Source organism: Protopterus annectens, chromosome 12.part0 (assembly GCF_019279795.1).
Source record: "Protopterus annectens isolate FY-2018-M chromosome 12.part0, PAN1.0, whole genome shotgun sequence".
NCBI classification, from domain to species: Eukaryota; Metazoa; Chordata; order Ceratodontiformes; family Protopteridae; genus Protopterus; species Protopterus annectens.
This window is the reverse complement of record NC_056746.1, coordinates 603825145-603842811: the sequence shown is the minus strand read 5'-3', so window position 1 is coordinate 603842811 and position 17667 is coordinate 603825145. Positions and strand designations below refer to the sequence as shown.

At 44.6% G+C, this 17667-nt stretch overlaps 1 protein-coding gene across 1 annotated transcript in view; it reads right to left on the bottom strand.

Moving 5' to 3' along the window:
- CIAO3 (cytosolic iron-sulfur assembly component 3) overlaps nucleotides 1-17667 on the bottom strand; it is a 573125-nt gene that overhangs the window by 219671 nt on the left and 335787 nt on the right. The window contains exon 7 of the mRNA XM_044088947.1: nucleotides 13822-13951. Within this exon, the coding sequence (XP_043944882.1) occupies nucleotides 13822-13951 (130 nt within the window). The remainder of the gene's footprint in view (nucleotides 1-13821; nucleotides 13952-17667) is intronic.

The window sequence follows — 17667 nt, the reverse complement described above, 5'->3', positions numbered from 1 at the left end:
GAAGCGGAGGAACCTCCTGGAACTTCTGTGCATCTTTATGTGATAGTAAGCATCCTGGAAATCTAATGAGCACACCCAGTCGCTCTCTTGCAGGTACGGCATGATGGACTGTAGTGTGACCATCCGGAACTTTTCTTTGGCCACTGACAGGTTCAGGATAGAGAAAGTCCAGAATGGGTCTCAAGTTCCCTGTTTTCTTTGGAACCAAAAAGAACCTGGAGTAAAAGCCTGATCTGGACTGATCTGGGAGGACAGTTTTGATGGCTCGTTTTCCTAGCAGCTTGGAAATTTCTTGTGCTGCTGCCTCCCTTTGCAAGGGTGGAATGTCCTGGAGGTGTTTGGGAGGGGTTGGAGAACCCACGAAGGGGAGAGAATATCCTCTGGATATGATTTGTAGCACCCAGTGGTCCATTGTTATGGACTCCCAGGTCGCAAGGACAATCGTCCCTTGACTGCCTCCAGAGTAGAGCAGTTGGGCAACGCCTCAGGGCTGCTGCCCGGGTCTTTCCGAGAAAGGTTCGAGACCCGAAGTTTCATGGACCCCCTCGGCCTCTGGGCTGGCATCCATTCTGTCCACCTCTGCCACTGGGGGAAGAAGAGCCTAGAGAGTCCCGGGAATACTGAGACTTCAGGAACCACATCTTATTTTGCCCTCTCTGGTTCCGGGAAAAGGACCTTTGAGGGTTAGAGAAGTGGATCCCGATGGCAGACAGCGTCTTCCCATCCTTCTCACTCTGGACTAGCGTCTCCTTGATGGTCTTACCGAACAGAGTCAAGCTGTCATAAGGGGCATTGGCAGAAGACGCCTTAAAGGGTTCAGTAAATTGGCACAACCTGAGCCAGGCATTACGCCTCATGGACACGCTGGACCCAGCAGCCCTAGCCGCTCCTTCTATTGCATGGAAGAGGAGTCGCATGGACGTATTCGATACTACTCTCAAAGTGGCCATTTTCGCAGAGAACAAAGCCTTGTCCTCTTGCGACATGGACTTGGGTGGAGACTCCTCCAGCTCCTTCACCAGGTCGCGTTGGAGTCTCGTGACATGGGCCAAGTAGTTCAGCGCCCTTATTGAAAAGGTAGCTGAAGCATACACCCACTTCCCTAGCCCGTCCATCATCTGAAACTCTCGGTCAGGAGGGTGGAAAAAAGGAACTTTCCTGAGATAGTTCCCTCTTCGTGGCTGCTGCTACCACCATGGCGTCCACAGGGGAGCCCTTCTTCCAGGAAGGCCTGCCTATAGGTGACTCAAAACCTTATCGGGGCACTTGGGGATCGGCTCCATGGTATCAGGTTCCTTCCACGCCCGCAATTTGATCAAATCCACTAAAGGATCCGTGGGGGGGGCACACAAGAGGTAGACGGGCCCGTGTCGAAGGCCTCCAGAAACAGACTCATCAGAGGAGGGCTTGGAGGCAGACCAATCTCCTCGCTGGCGCAGGATCTCCATGATGTCTCCAAAGAAGACATAGTCGGGAGGTGACCTTGGAGAGCCCTCCCACTCATCAAAGTCGGTGTCCTCGGTTAGGGACTCAGGGGAGTCCAAGTGCCTCCTCTTACACATATGTTTGCGAGGCACATCTCCCATGGGGCTCTCCGGGGAGTGCTCACAAGCCATCTGCTCCTCTGGGGGAACCATCTGGGGCCCTTAGGGCACAGGCTGTCCCCTCTGGTAAGACGACGGGGACCGTAGACAGAGCCGAGGGGGTCTGGATGGAGCCCGAGGGGGCGGTCAGGGCCCTTGATCCGACGGAGAGGACATGTTTTACCACACTGAATGCCGAAGGAGAGCGGACATCCTGTGAAGCCAATAAGGAGGCCGGTCTCCCTGAGTCCGATGCGAGAATCGGAGCTGGACCTGAAGTGGCCGGAGCTCCGAGACAGGAAACCTGGGCTGACAATGTCAGAGCCAATTTAAAGGTTCCACTCCCTTGGATCCGACCCCCAGGCTCTGGCTCCGAGAGCAGCTCGGATCCAAACTGGTCAGATCCAAGATGCTCCAGGCAGCTGCCGGCGTCAAGGACCGTCGGCACCGATGCCCCAACCAAGGCCAACCTCGGATCCGAGAACTCCAAAGCAGAAGGTCAGATCGGGGAAGGAGTAATAGGCTGAAAAAAGGGAAGCAAGCTGCCCCCTCCTGAGGGAGGAGGGGCTGGCAAGACCCCCATTTGGATCTGCATACAGATAAAGCGTCTCATCATCTTATCCAGATCTATGTCCGAGAGAGACCGGGTGGACCAAGACTATGCCACAGACTCCGACCTGGCTGGTCGGGGAGCTGAGGCCCGGGAGACTGGGCATACCTCCTTCAGCTCCGGAGAGAACCTCGGAGATTTGAGCCGAGGTGAGTCACGGATCCAAGCAGATTTACTGGGTGATGCGAGGTCCGGAGACCCCTTCCTCTTCTCTTTTGTCCTAGACTCTCTCTCCTGCTCTCTACCCCTTCTCTGCTCCACTACCACTGGCTTAGAAGTGGGAGTTTGAGTCCCAGCTTGGGGGGGGTGCCCAGAGGCAGAGAAGCGGGAGAGGCAGCTACGGCAGCCGCCATGACTGAAGCCAAGGACAAAGAGGGAGGATCAGCGGCAGGAAGAAGCCCCTTAAGGGCCAACTTGGCCTTTCTGTCTTTCAAAGCCTGGGGGTTGAACCCTGCACAGATGGCACAGTTAACATTAAGGTGGACCACACCTAAACACAGTACACACAAGAGTGTGGCCATCCACTGGGGAGAGCTTATGGCCACACTCTGTGCAGCGCTTAAAAATAAACTTTTCAGCCATACTAGGGAAAGAAAATAAAAACTTTCCACTTAAAACTTTAGCGCATACCCACTCACCACACTCTAAACTGACTAGAAGGGGGGAGGGACACACAGGCAAACTACACTAACTACTACAAGCCTACACACAAGGCCAAAGTGAGAAAAGGTACCTACGCTAACCTAAACGGCTAATAAAACAAAAATTATTAAACTTGCAATCCAAGAAAAATACCCTGTTAACTGGAGCTCCAGAAACACAATGTTTTCACAAATCGCGGCAAACGACATATGGGGATGGAAGGCAAGGGAGGTGTATTATGGGTTTAGGGAGGAGTCTGGAGCACGGAGTTGATGCTAGTAATCTTTGCTGGCTCGGATCCGTATTCCCACAGGTTGAAGATAAAATGAAGTAAACTACTTCAGATAACCCTGGATCGCTTCTCTCAAACTCCCCAAGCAGGAAGCACCTTTGCTGTCTTGACCATAGGGGGTGTAACTAGAATCATGGCAGCCCAGTCCTGCACTGTCTTCCTCAGAACCTTGGGAATCAGGGATAAAGAAGGGAAGGTATACAGAAAGCTTTGTTCCAGAAGATAAAAAATGTGTTTGCTTAAAGTGCTGTCTTGCAGAGATCCCTGGAGCTGAAATCTAGGACCCTGCAAAGAGGAAAAAAAAAACAGATCCATCTCAGGAGTACCTCAAAGCAAGGAGAGCTTTCTGGAATGTCTTTGGACTCCACTTCTATACATGATGACAAACTCAGGAGGCCTACCATTTCATTCTGTGCTGAGAGTACAAGTATGAAGATGGATGATCTGCTTTGAAGCCAGACTTCAGGCCACCATGGCTGGTGTACACAAGTGTGTGGTGTGGGTGTAGTGTGTGTGTTTGTCCCACATATTGATATTCTGCATCACCACTGGTACCGAGGTCTCCTTCATTGGTTCATAGGTGATTACTAGGTTTACGACCACAAGGGCCGTTTTAAGCTTAGCCATGCATCCCAAATCTCTGACAAGTTCTGGTACCCTTGACAAATATAAGCAGGAGCATTTACAAGCAGGGGGCTGGGAGATGAACCATTTACAGGCTGCTTGTGTCTATTACAGACATAAGTGCCAAACCAAACATGAATTTCTTGTTCCCCATCCAACTGTCCAAGTCACACGTGAATTGGGTTAATGAGGGATTCTTCTTCACAGGGATATGAAGCCTGTTCCAGAGATGGGTAGTCTCTGGGATACATACCTGTCTCTCCAGCAGGTCCTATTTATATCAAAGGCAAGGTTTAAATCTTTAGAATGGGCAATTCTGGTGGTGTTTGTTGTGTGGATATGCAGGAAAGCCATCAGAGTGTGGGGGGGGGGGGTTCTGACAATGCCCTGTATGCCAGGCATACATCTCCCCTCAACAGCCTGTAGGAGGACAGAATACATGGATAGGGCCTTCAGACAGTCTAAATAGGACATGTCACTTATGCCCTGTATTCTTTTACTGAGGAACATCTTGGACATTCCAATTGTTGGATATGCCTGGTTAAATACATACTAAATGAATTTTACTCAATGATAGGGCTAATGAATGCCAAATACAGTGGAACAATGACTTCCTTGGACCTAGACGCCATCCCTTTGTTTATAAGCTGCACCACACACAACGATTTCCTCACTATTGTATACACATGATGGTCAAAGGCTAGATTAGTGTGTGTCCCTAAGTCCCTGACTACTGGGTCAACTCTAAGGGGTACATTGTCAATATGACATAGTTACCAGGGGTGGATGACTTTGCCAAATATACTATTATGCATTTCTTGGCATTTAGTTTTAGTTCTTGACTCTGACACCAGGTGTTTGTCTGGGTCAGCTTTTCCTGGAGAACATTTGTGCAGGTGTGGGATTCAATGACGGCTCCTAATTTGTAATCATCTGCAAATTTAGTCAGCCAGAGGCCACTGACATTGGTCTTTACTTCAGAGTAGTAAATACCAAAAAAGAGTGATCCCAAGACTCATCCCTGAGGGGGACTCCACATGTGACTGGCCTCTTTGTAGAGGTGGACTCCCCAATTCAAACTTCCTGGGTCCTGTCTGTGAGGCAGTTCTGAACCTCTTAAGTTTGTCAACAATGCCTGAGTGGGGTATTGTGTCAAATGCCTTGGTCAGGTCAAGATAGACAGTTTGAACTATTATGCCCTCATCTATTGCTTTAGTGGCCTTCTTGAAGTTCACCAGGTTGAGTAGGCATGACCTACCCTTGACAAAACTAAACTGGGCTGGGTCCCAGTGTTTGGAGGTTTACTGTATCATTCATCACTTCCACGATAATTTTTTCCATGGCTTTGCATATGAGACTACTGAGACTTATGGGTCTACAGTTTCCAAGGTCTGTAGATAGCCCATCTCTGTGCACAGGGATGACTGTTGCTGTTCTCCATTTAGGAGGCATAAAGCCTGTCTGAAGGCTACAGTTAAATGGCAATTCCAGATGGCCTGATAGGTCATGTTTTCATGTCATTTAGAAGGCATCCTGGGATATATTCTGGGCCCACAGGTGGAGTGTTCTTGGCCTTAGAGTGAGCATTAAGGACCTGTTCCCTAGTGATAGCAGGGGGGAGTCATATCTGATATTTCCTGAGGGAAGGCTGAATTGGAGAGAGAGCTAACATTAGGGATGAATTTGTCGGCCAGTAGGTTTGCTATATCTTCCAGTTCAGTAAAGGTGGCTCTGTTGACAATGAGTTTTACACACAATTGTGCATTGCCTTTGAAATTGCAGATATAGCTAAAGAATGTCTTGTTTTTGACTGTAATTCCATAAATGATGGCGAGCATTTACTTGAAGTGCTTGCCTTGTTTCTGGTATTTCAAGTACTCTGGATCCTTAGAGTACCTGTATGCACAGGTCTAAAGCAAGGTGTTGTCATCTATGGTCAGAATCTGCTTACCCATGGGCTCCGTAATTGGCATCAATAAACTGATGCTCACCTGCACAGTACACCAATGAAAATTAAGAATGGGAGGAATCGGGGGGGGGGGGTGCAACTACCCTCTCCAGGGAATAAATGTGCTAGTGACAGAAAATTCTGAGATGCCAATGGAGTTTTTTCATGTTTAGCTTCACTAGGAGGACAATGAGCACTAAACAGAACAGGTGTGCTAGAGACTATGAGAAGAAAAATCTCAACAGCTTGTTGTCTGAGATGGCCTTCCTAGAATGCCCCTGGTTTGCGAAAGAATAAGACTGTATTTTTGGGGGTTCAAAAATACTTCTAACTTGGTGAACCACATCACAGTGTAGTTCAATACTTGCTGAACTCCTCCTGGGACCTTGCCTAAATTAGGCAGGTGAGGATAAATGTGAATGCCCTGCACTGTGAGTTTATCAAAAGGCAGAACTAAGCATTCTGTGAATACCCTGGGTGAAGTGCAATTTCCAAAATAGCATGAAAGTAAAATGGAAGGGTTCCATCCCTGCCAGGAGCCAATAGAATTTTCTGTGTTCCCTGTAGATATAGATATGCAGGTACACGTCTTTCATGCACAGTACGACCATACGGGTATCTGGAATCCAACGGGAGGAGACTAGATAGTAAGCATCTTGAATTTCTTTAGCACCAAAAGCTCTACATCCTGCAGATATCAAGTGTCGGAGATGACCTCATACACATTTTTAACTTATTTTAGTTCATGTATTGTAAATGTGAAACCTGATCATACAAGTCCTGAGACTCTGAAAACTAACCTGAGGTTCAGACAAAAAGGCAATGAATTGCAAACTTTACTGCTAACCTTTTAAAGCATCTTTGTGTTTATGCAGTAGGGAGCATGCCCCTGCATTCTGCTACTTATCTGACTGCAAAACTACTCTACTTTGGAATTCAGGGAAAACACCAAGATACTGCGACCTTGGATTTGGCATACATTCTTCCATTTTCACACTTTCAGTTCTGCTATTAGGAGAATTGCAATCATATGCCCTTGTAATATTATAGCAATAACCCACGCCTGGGTGTGGGTAATGCTAAATTTACCCACGGTTGGCGTGGTTTGGTCCCGAGGGCGAAGCCCGAGGGACCAAACAAAGCCAACCGTGGGTAAATTTAGCATTACCCACACCCAGGCATGGGTTATTGCTATTATACCATGACATTATTTAAGAAAAGAAACTATTACTTTTCTTAAATAATGGAATAGTATAATGCCTGTTTACTGCCCTTCCGCAGATGTCTGGCATCCGCGGCAGTTCTGATGTACTGCGCCTGCGCAGTACATCAGAGTTGTGAGCAAAAGCGAGAAAGCAAGATCTCCGTTGCTTTTTAGTGTCTCGCTATGTTAAATGAGTTTAACATAGTGAGACAGTTTTAAAATAAGAAACGGACATCTCCGTTGCTTATTTTAAAACTGTCTCGCTATGTTAAACTCATTTAACATAGCGAGACATAAAAAAGCAACGGAGATCTTGCTTTCTCCGTTTTTAAACACTGTCTCGCTATGTTAAATGGGTTTAACATAGCGAGACAGCTTTAAAATAAGCAACGGAGATCACCGTTGCTTATTTTAAAGCTGTCTCGCTATGTTAAACCCATTTAACATAGCGAGACAGTGTTTTAAAAAAACGAGTTATACTAATGGAAAAAAGTCCGGGCGACCGGACCTTTTTCCATTAGTATAACTCGATTTACAACGGGCACGCTGGCCAATCAGCGTGCACGTTTTGGGGGGGGGGTCATGGTATAATAATATGTAATTCCTCCTTTATAATGTCTCCTTGAAATTGAAGCATGTGGATTTGGCAATTAACAGCTCTGAAGCCTACAGTGGTAAAATTATAAGCTTTTCTGCCAAATCTAGCCAAGATTTAACTTTGTCATTTGGCAACAATTAACAGGTGCCAACTTTGATCCTCCAGTGGGCTCCCTATCATGTTCCAACTCTCATGCACTTCGGCTCATCATTACCCAAAGTTCAAGTAGCTCTAATGGAAGCACAAAACCTCTCTCTCTCCAACCAGTTAAATTGCTCCCTCATTAGATAGTTTTCCAGAAGGAGACAACCATCAGAGGGGAGCATGATAACAATGACACATTATCAATCCTTTCATAACTTAAGAGGTAAGTAGATGAGAGTATAAAGGGCCAGATCTTTCTTCATGTCTACATCCAAGACAGACTATAGTTCAGTTTTTATCTTCGGGGGAGGGGGGGTGCTGGGGGAAACAAAGGCCCACCAGGTGATGGAGGGGAAATATGAATCCTCTGCTAAGCTGCTGTATACTCTTAATGACATAAGTACAATCAAAAACAGAGGGGGTGAAGGCAAACATCGGTAGGACATATGCAGCAGGGATTTGGCCTACTAGATACAGCTCAAGAGGCTCATATTGATTAGACTTCCTTTGCAAAAAGGAAAACAAAACACTCCCTCTTAGAGCCTACAAGATGCCAATCAAAAAGAATCAGAATACCTACGGAGGAAAACTAGCTTTTTCCCACATTGACAGTACATTTATCTGCAAGTGCAAAAGAACTGGTATCCATATGTGAGGTGGCATTATTTTGGTGCACTAAAGATGGATCTAACCCCATTGCCCACTTCTGCAGGGACATCTGTAGTCAGGGGTATGACAAAAGAAGACAGTGGAGCAGAGGTCTGACAAATCCATGCTTCTCCAGAGAAAAGCACCACAAAAGGTGTTTTCTGCCTGCAGATGCTTTGCTGCTAAATTTTTGTTTATTTTAACAAGACATGCTTAATAAAGTTAATATACCTCAGTAAAGCTATTCCTCTGATTCAGGGAGTAGTACCCCTTGACCTACAACAGGTTGTTTTTCATGCTCTAGTAAAAAGTGTTCAATGTTTACACTCTTCAAAAACAGTACTTCTGTTGACAGAAGCATAGATCTTTCACTCAACAGACTTTACTAGAAAGTCAAAGGTAGAACAGATACAGAAGGTGAAAATCTTAACAGAATCTGTGAACCACAAGCACATTTGCTGGTGACCTTCCTCGGGGATGAGATCAGTTCAAGAAAGATCCACAATTCACAAGCTCCAACAGGCCAATTAACACTTCAAACTCTAGTAAAATGCAAAGGAAATCACAATAAGGATACATACGTGGTAGCTTTGGAGGTAATCTAGGAGTACCAAATGACCAACATATGGATGCTCTTGCAGCAAAAAAGGAAATGAAGATGGGGGAGCATCCCACCATTTTACACTGTGTTCCCTAATAATGTCTGTAGTAGTCAAGTAATCACTAGTCAACTGTACAAACTAATAGTTCAAAGCTGGACGAGTTGAACTCAAATGGTGTTTGCCAAAGGAAAACACTGCTGGTACCATTTTTATTACAGCACTGTCAATACCTTCCTAATCCGCAGTGGTGCAGTCTCACAGCAAGAGGTTCTCCCTTTCGATTCTCGGCTGGACTGCGGGGAGTACCTTCTGTGTGGAGTCTGCATGTCCTCCCCGCGGTCGAGTGGCATTCCGAAAGACATGCGTGAATGGGCGTGCCTTTGTTGAAGGTTGGGTGTCGAGCTGGCAACTCGGCACCGTAAAAATCTATTGCCAATCATTAGCGGACCGGAGTTCCGCTGTGGCGACCCCTAACTGGGAAAAGCCAAAAGACAAACAACAACTGTCAATATATTCCTATTTTTATTTTTTTTAATTTTTTTCTCAATAACTGTGTGACTGGGGTTGGTATATATAAAGCTGAGGTTCTATGAGACAGCGTGCCCTCCACACAAGGAGCAGGAATAAAATACAGTTGTGTAAAATCTTATCATAGCAGTAGATGTCCTTCCTTTCACTAGCTGAAGTAAGGACCAAAAAGAAGAACCGTCTTCCATGTACAATGCTGCAAGGAAGCTGAAGCTACAGGCTCAAAAGGAGCCTGAGTCCATTTTTCTAGAACATTAAGGTCCCAAGAAGGAGGAATAGACTTCATGGGAGGCCTAATATGTAGGATGCCTTTAAGAAATTGTTTGACCACAAAACCTAGAAGCCAAAGGAGGAATCAAAGGTAGACAAGCAGAAATAGCTGAAAGGTGAATTTTAACAGAAGAGTATGCCAGCCCAGCCTGGAGTAATTCACACAAACAAAGAACCAAAGGAACTTCCACAGGGAGTGGATCCTGGTTACAAGCAATACACCAGATAGAAAATATTTTCCATTTGGACAAATAAGATTTCCTGGCCTCCTGCAGAACCTGAAGCACATCCTCAGAGAAAAGGTGCCTAAAAGGGTGTCAAAACCTTATTACCCACAGTGAACAGTGGACGAGTGAGGACAGATGAGTGATCCCTTGTCTAGTGTGAGTAGGTCCACCCTGTGAAGTAACTTGTGGTTAATTGCCTTTGGCTAGGAGCAGAAGAGGAGGCAACCAATGTTGTCTGGGCCAAAAAGGAGTCATCAACAAGATTTTGGGAGAGTCTTGAACAGAACCCTCGGTATGAGAAGAAAGGGAGGGAAGGTATAGAGAAACATCCTCTTCCAAGAAAAAGAGATGGCATCCACTTACCACGCCAGATGACTTGGGACTCTGGTGCAAGAGAGAGGAAGTTGTCTATTCAGAGGGGATGCAGAAAGATCTACCCGAGGAGTACCCCACTGGTGGACAAGTCCAGAAACACATCTCTGTGAAGCATCCATTTATGAGTCTGTGTTATGGACTGCCACAAGGTTCAGTTCTGAAGGAATATAAACAGCCTTAAGAGTCACCCGATGGACAGCTAGATCCCAAACCTGAAGAGAAACCTGTCTGCACAGGAGGTAAAATGTCCCCTCTTACTTGCTGATGTACCAACATCACTGTGGTATTGACTGTAAAGATTTTGAGAGGCCCTGTAAGGAACAGAGTATGAAAGGCCTGAAGAGCAAGGAGGACAGATCTCATCTCCTTGATGTTAATATGGTCTGCCCTCTGACAAAAGGACCAAAGGCCCTGAACCTTTAGAGGGCTGAAATAAGCTCCCCACTGCACATCTGAGACATCAAAAAAAAGTTCCTGAGAAGGGACCAGAGCTGAAAAGGAAGCCCTAGGCTGAGAGATACCTGATAAATCCACTACTGAATCTCCAGCTTGAGGTATGGAGAAGAGGAACTAGAAAGTCCAAAGAATTAGAATGTTGTAGCCATACTGACTTTAGGTACCACTGTAGCTTTCTCATATGGAGTCTGCCTAGAGGACGCACAGGAATGGTGGAGGCCATGTAACCCAGAGCCCTTATAAATGTCCTGGCTGTAACAGGATGAAAGGACTGAAAAAGGGCAATAAGAGTCAAAGCCTTGGGTGGCGGCAGGGATACCTGCATAGGAATGGTCTGGAGCCAGCACCACAGAAAAACACGATTATGAGGAGTCGTCGGGAAGGATTTCTGGAAACTTATTGTAAACCCGAGGTTTTGCAAGAGGCAAATCGCATAGTGGAGGTGCTGAAGCTGGGTCTCTGGAGAGCAAACCTGACTGAGCAGGTCATCCAGGTAAGTTAAGATTTGTATTCCCCTCATCCTACAAAAGGAAATCACAGCAGCAAGGCACTTGGTGAAGACCCTTGGGCAGTAGACAGGCTGAAGGGCAAAGCAGAGAACTGAAAATGCAAGGAAGAAACAGAGAAACAAAAATTTCCTGAAACAGGGATAGGCATCCTTGACATTCAGAGAGACCAGGAAAGCCTGAGGAAGCAGGGTTCAAAGAGACAGCATTCAAAAGGATGGAAACTTCAGAAAGGTGTTGGGCTGAGAAAGATCCAGAATGGGCCTCCAGGTGCCTTCTTTCCTGGGAACCAAAAAAGATTCTGGAATAAAACCCCTCCCCCCATTGAGGAGCCAAAACTGCTTGGATGGTGCCTTGAGACAAAAGGCTCTGAAATATATCCAGAAAAAAGGGGAACTATTCCTGAGGTGGTTGATGAATGCCCAAAAAAAGAGGAACCTGACGAATGAAGGACAAAACCCAAGAATCCTGAGTGATCCTTAACCAACTGTGAAGAAACAGGGAAAGACAAACAGATAAAGGAACCTGACTTGGGAAGAAAGCAGACAGAACTTGCAGCCCCTCTAGAACCCTTTTTACCTTTGGGAGGAGGGCGAGGCTGTCTACGTGCAAAGGCAGGCTTGAAAGTGTAACTCCTCTGAAATTTGGGAAAAGGGGAAAAAAATGTTGCAGTTCCTGCAAGGCCTAACCCTTCTCCTAAAAGGACCTAAAAAGCTCAGCAGCTGCAAAACCAAGGAGATTTTTATTGTCAAGAGGAGCATCCAGCAATTTAGCCTTAATATCATCATGCAAAAGTTGGTGGCAAAGCCAAGAATAACATCTTAACACAGAACCACAGGCAGCAGCTCTAGAAGCATCAGCTGCATCACAACTACATTTAACAGAATAATGGACCATTTGAGAAGAAGAACCCAAAACAGAGGGCCAGGAGCTTCCCTTCCCAATCAGGAAAGTCAGAAATAACCTGATAAGCCCGACAGAAACCAGCTAAAACACACCTGGTCATATGGGTCTGGTAGTTAATGGCCTGAAAATCCATGGTGGCAGCAATGTACACCTTTTTGCCCAACCTTTACTTCCTTCTGACAAGGACAGTAGGGCCATGGAATTTAGAAGAAAGCAAGAATTTGGAAGGTTTGTTAGTAGAAACCGAGACATCAGAGTGATAAGCAGAAAGATATTTATAAAGAAACTTAAATCTATCACATTTTTTAGGGGCTGGGGACTGGTAATCAGTAGCCTGAGAAGCTGAAGCGTCTAACAAGGCAGCAAGGACAGGAGGAACAGCATAGAGCTTAAGAAACTCCATTTGGAGGAGTTCATAATAACTCTTCTGGATGTCAGAAACCTGGGTACAGTGGGTCTATATTAAATCAGCGAACACTGATTTATCAACCCCATGTAAGTGAAAGCTTACAATCCCAAACACTTGGAACAACGATTTCCCAGGGAAAACAAATCGCTGTTCTACAAAATAAACAAAAAAACTTCAAAACATTACATAAAGTGGGGGCCTGTGCCCCCACCCCCCTAAATATAACAACTCCGAGATCGCACTACAGTGAGGAAAATGGCAAAGTAACGGAGGCAGCCAAGCAATTTCTTTCCCAGGGAAAGAAATCGCTTATATGCCATTCCGCTATTTTGCTGTTTCGTGCTTTCAAGTTTAATCAAGACGTATTCGAAGGATTGCGTCTTCGATTATATAACAGGAACTCAGGTACTCAGGTAAGTCTCATTTAAAATATTCCATCATATGAGAGAGTATCCCCAAAGGAAAGTTTTTCAAAGGAGAATCTGGGCTAATGGAGTCCTCCTCAGAACCATAGTCTAATGGAGAAGGAATCGGCGAAAAGGTAAGCCAAGGACTTTTCTCCAGAGTCCAGTTCCTCATCAGAACAGTCCTGTTCCCAAGGCCTCTTAAGAGGAGTAGATGACCGGGGGGGGGGCAGGAACAGAAACTCTCTGGTGGAGGGAGGCTTCAGGTCCATGAGAGCATTAACAACCCCTGTGCAAACACTGGCATTCATGCTGAGGATCCTTAGGAACAGGGGAAATATGTTTTGTTTTCTACTTTTTTCAAAGGAACATCAGCCCTAAAGATCTTAGGAGGTTTGGACTCTTGCAGACTATCGAGCACCCCTTTGGTCCCTCGGATATAATCAGCCATGGTTCCCCCTCAACATCTATAATGGACTTCTGTAGAGCCTCCGAGGACGTGTGACAAGTCAGATCCATACCAGTTTCTGAAATGGACATGGCAGAAGAATCAGATGGAATAACAGGAAGATTATATGGGGTTTCACCAGCCTCAAGAGATGTCCGGGGAGGCAGTACATCAGCTGAATCTAACCTAACTTTTTTGGTCTTCTTGGCAGACCTTCAGGCTGGGATAATTCCACCAATGCACCCTGCGCAGACAATTTAAGATGCTGGTTCTCAAGTTAGACAGACAAGGAGGAAACATGACACAAAGAGTGAAAGACCTGCTGCAATTTTTAAAGCACTACCACATTCACACTGATCCACTTGAAAGCAGGCTGCAAAACTGCTTTATAACTCACCTGAAGTAATTACACAGTCCACATCTCTGACTTGGTATTCTTTGCTGAAAAAGTCTTCTCTAGATGCCTCCAGTTTCTTGTCATAGCATGGCATCACTGTAACATGGTATATCTGGTCTGGTGTTACCTTCTAATAAAATGTGTAAATGTTACTACTTTCACTGCTATTACTCAAACGAAAAAACATATTTCTTCACAATTACAGCTCTATTTCTGTTGATTTAATAACGTGAACAAGGGTTTAAAATAAGTGCTTAGCAAACATGCTTCCTACAGGAAATGATGCATACAAAATTTGACAAAAACAAAATATATTTCTTTATATTTAGAATGAGTTCCTTTTCTATTCTAAGCAGTGCCATGAAACAGCACATACACACAATAAATAGGGAGACCTGGAATATGGGAAATGGCTTATTTGGGAGTCTCAGAATGCTGAGCATATATGAATTCCAGATAATTCTCCAGTTGCCGGTGTTCTCAAAGTTCCTCTGTATTTCAAAATAATACATGTATTTGGCATTTAAAGATTACAATTAACCATTCTGCAGCTAATACTTAAGTGAACTAAAGAAAAGTTATATGTCTCAATTTGTCATCAAAAGAAATAAACATTCACTGCTGCAGAAAAATCACTTGTACTACACATCACACATCATTTAGTACTGCTAGCAAGCAATGGCTGCAAATTAGAAAATTTTTCCTATTGCACTTTCTGATTCAGAGATAACTGTACTGGTGAAGTGTACTCCTCTAGGAGATATCACAGAGTGTGCTTTTGCAGGCAGATATGCATGCATATACGGCAGTCTAGAGAACAGCTAATGCCCCTCAAGTTCTGAAACCACTCTGGGCATGAAGCAAGTTTACATTTGAAGACATAATCCAACTCTTCCCCCTAGAAATGTCTGTAGCTCCCAATTTACTTGCCCAAGTGATTCACAGAATCACTCAGCTGAGTACAATTTTAGTTTAGGAGGATAAAAATGATCTCTAAAAATATGGAGCTCACCCATTCACTCCTATGGGAGTACTTATAGTGAAGGTGTGCGCACAGATCTATTTGTGTACATATATGTAGGGTCATGAAATAAAGAATGAATGTGGAAGCATTGTGTGTGGATGTGTGCCTGAGTGGTTGCACTACGAGGATTTATGTAGGGTACTGACAGTATGGATGTATGTGCATGTAACGGAGTTTGAGTGTGGGTGAGTGGTTGAGTAATTCCGTGAGAGTAACTCACAGGGATAGGGGGGATTTGTTTGTTGCTGACTGATGTGTCTCTGTGTGGGAAGGCCTGGGAGTGTGAGTGCACATGCATAAATGGGTGTTTGTGTGTGGGTGGATGGTTGGGCGAGTACAGGAAGTGCCTCTGATAAAGTGATGCATGCACCAGTAAGGAGAACATGGTCTGGTCTGGCAATGCGAGTGCGGGTCTATATTGCAACATAGAACGCTTAAAACAGCGAACGATGTTACATCGACACATTTTCAGCGACAGCTGAAAATGTTGAATCCACAGAACAGCGATATATTTCCTAGGGAAAGAAATCGCTGTTCCAACCCAGGCAAAAAAAAAAAAAAAAACATTACACACTTCCAAACACATACACACATACCCAATCCTAATTATATCCCCCAAAAACCAGTAAACAACTAAATACAGATATGCACATAACCCAAACATACATTTAACAAAAAAAAACCCAGTAAACATTTTAAACCATATGCACTTACCTTAACCCGCACCCTAACCCTAAGGTCAGTAACTCTCGCACATTTACATAAACAGCTCTAAACACATACACACTTACCTTAACCCTAATTCTACCCCCCCCAAAAGACAAAAGTAAACAACTGAGAACACATACACACGCAACTCAACCATACATTTAACACAAAATATAAAACACTAAACACTTTCATACATATGCACTTACCTTAACCCGCACCCTAACCCTAAGGTCAGTAACTGTTGCACAATCACACTCGGGAGCTATACCGGACAAGGGACCACACTACACTTCAGAACACGACAAAACAACGAAGTGGTCAAGTGACTTCTTTTCCAGGGAAAGAATTCGCTGAACAGCTGCTTCGCTGTTTTGCCTGTTCGCTCTACATGAGTTGACGAAAACGCATTCGACATAATGCGTTTTTGTTGTACTCATAGGAACCAGCGAGTGTGTGGTTCAAAGACATGCTAATGAGCCAACAATGAGGTTGGCTCATTGTGGCTATACATTTTTCTGTACTGAATTTTCTCACTGACATGCTAGTTGACCAACATGCTTTGGGCAATTAGTGTGAGTGGTGAGCATTTTTCTGAATCCCAGGCAATGTCTTAACAGAGTAAAAGCACTCTGACCAAGATTTCTGAAACAATTTTTATGGTTCTCTTAAGGAAGATGCACACTGTACATTCCAGGTGAAACCCTAACTCAAGGCTGGCAAAATAAGGCAATCTAAAACATTGTTCATAGATCAGTTCCAATATTCCACTCCATTCCTATTTTCCAAAACGACATTTTTAAAGTCCTACCTTCCGAATAAGTGAAAATGTACATCATGCTCCGAATGCATTTTAAATAAAAATTACTCATCTTTACAACAGATCCATGATGGAGTGGTTATCTGAAAAGCAATGTGCTAAACATTATTTTCATGGCACTTTTGTATTATTTCCCATGATTCCTTGCACAGAAGTGTCTGAAAACATCTCTGCATATTTTGCCCAGTATTTTTTTTTCTCCTTGAGTTTCACATACATAAGTTAATGCTCATTTCAGCATTATCTGGTACCTACCTTTAAGATAAGCACATCACAAGCTTCTTGCTCTAATGTAGATTTCACATCAATGTTAAGATTCTCCACTTAATCTACGATTAGCCCTAATAAGTGCAACACATGTACTACTGGATTTTGCCTTGCTGGCTTAAGCATTATTAAAGACATGTGTGTCACTATGCCCTCTTGATGTAACATGCTGAAGAGTACATTTGGATAATTATGCTTGCCATAAACAGGTGCTCAAATAAGTACATTATTGCTGCAGTAAAATTCCTTATTAACGGAATTACCTGCAGATGGTTGACTGCCCTTCCGGCCAGCACAGGTGGCCTCGTCCCATGCTGTGGATGTCACCAGGGTTCTTGGTAGTAAATGAGAAGGCAGTCGGGAAAAGCAGTCCTCATGGGAGTAAGAAATCACAAACAAGTGTCCCTAACAGCCCCAGGGAAGGTTCTACAGTAACAAAGACCAAGCTTTGCTGTAACGAGACCTGTCATGCCACCTCAGCTGCCAAGGAAAACATCACTTGCAGGATAACAAAAACAATAGTCATCTATGTGTGTAGGGTGGTCACCTATGGGATGAGTCTCCTATCAATGCTACCATTTCTCTACCCTGCTTTATAAAGAGTAGTACAGTGTGACGCAGGAACAACAAGAGTGACAGAATTCATGCTTCAGCAATAATCTTGTAATTCAGACATTTATCGTCATGCTGTGTATACTCACACAACTGTACTGGGTTGATCAGGCTCACTGCTGCAGTACAATTCCTTATACAGGCAGAGCTCCAAAAAGTACAGTTTTGTACCTACCATAAATGTAGATGTTCGAGGATTCCATTGCTGCAGTCCTTACTATTGGGTATAGTCCGCATCCAGTCGGCCCGAATACCAGAGTATAAGGCTGACGTCGGTCAGGGCGCATTAGACTGACGTCAGTACGTCAGGGTACTAATGCGCATGACCGGCGTCATATCCTCAGTCTTTTCTTGCCCCAGATGTCAGAAGACCCTAAAAAGACAAGGCCCAAAATACCTGCACCAAAACATGAAC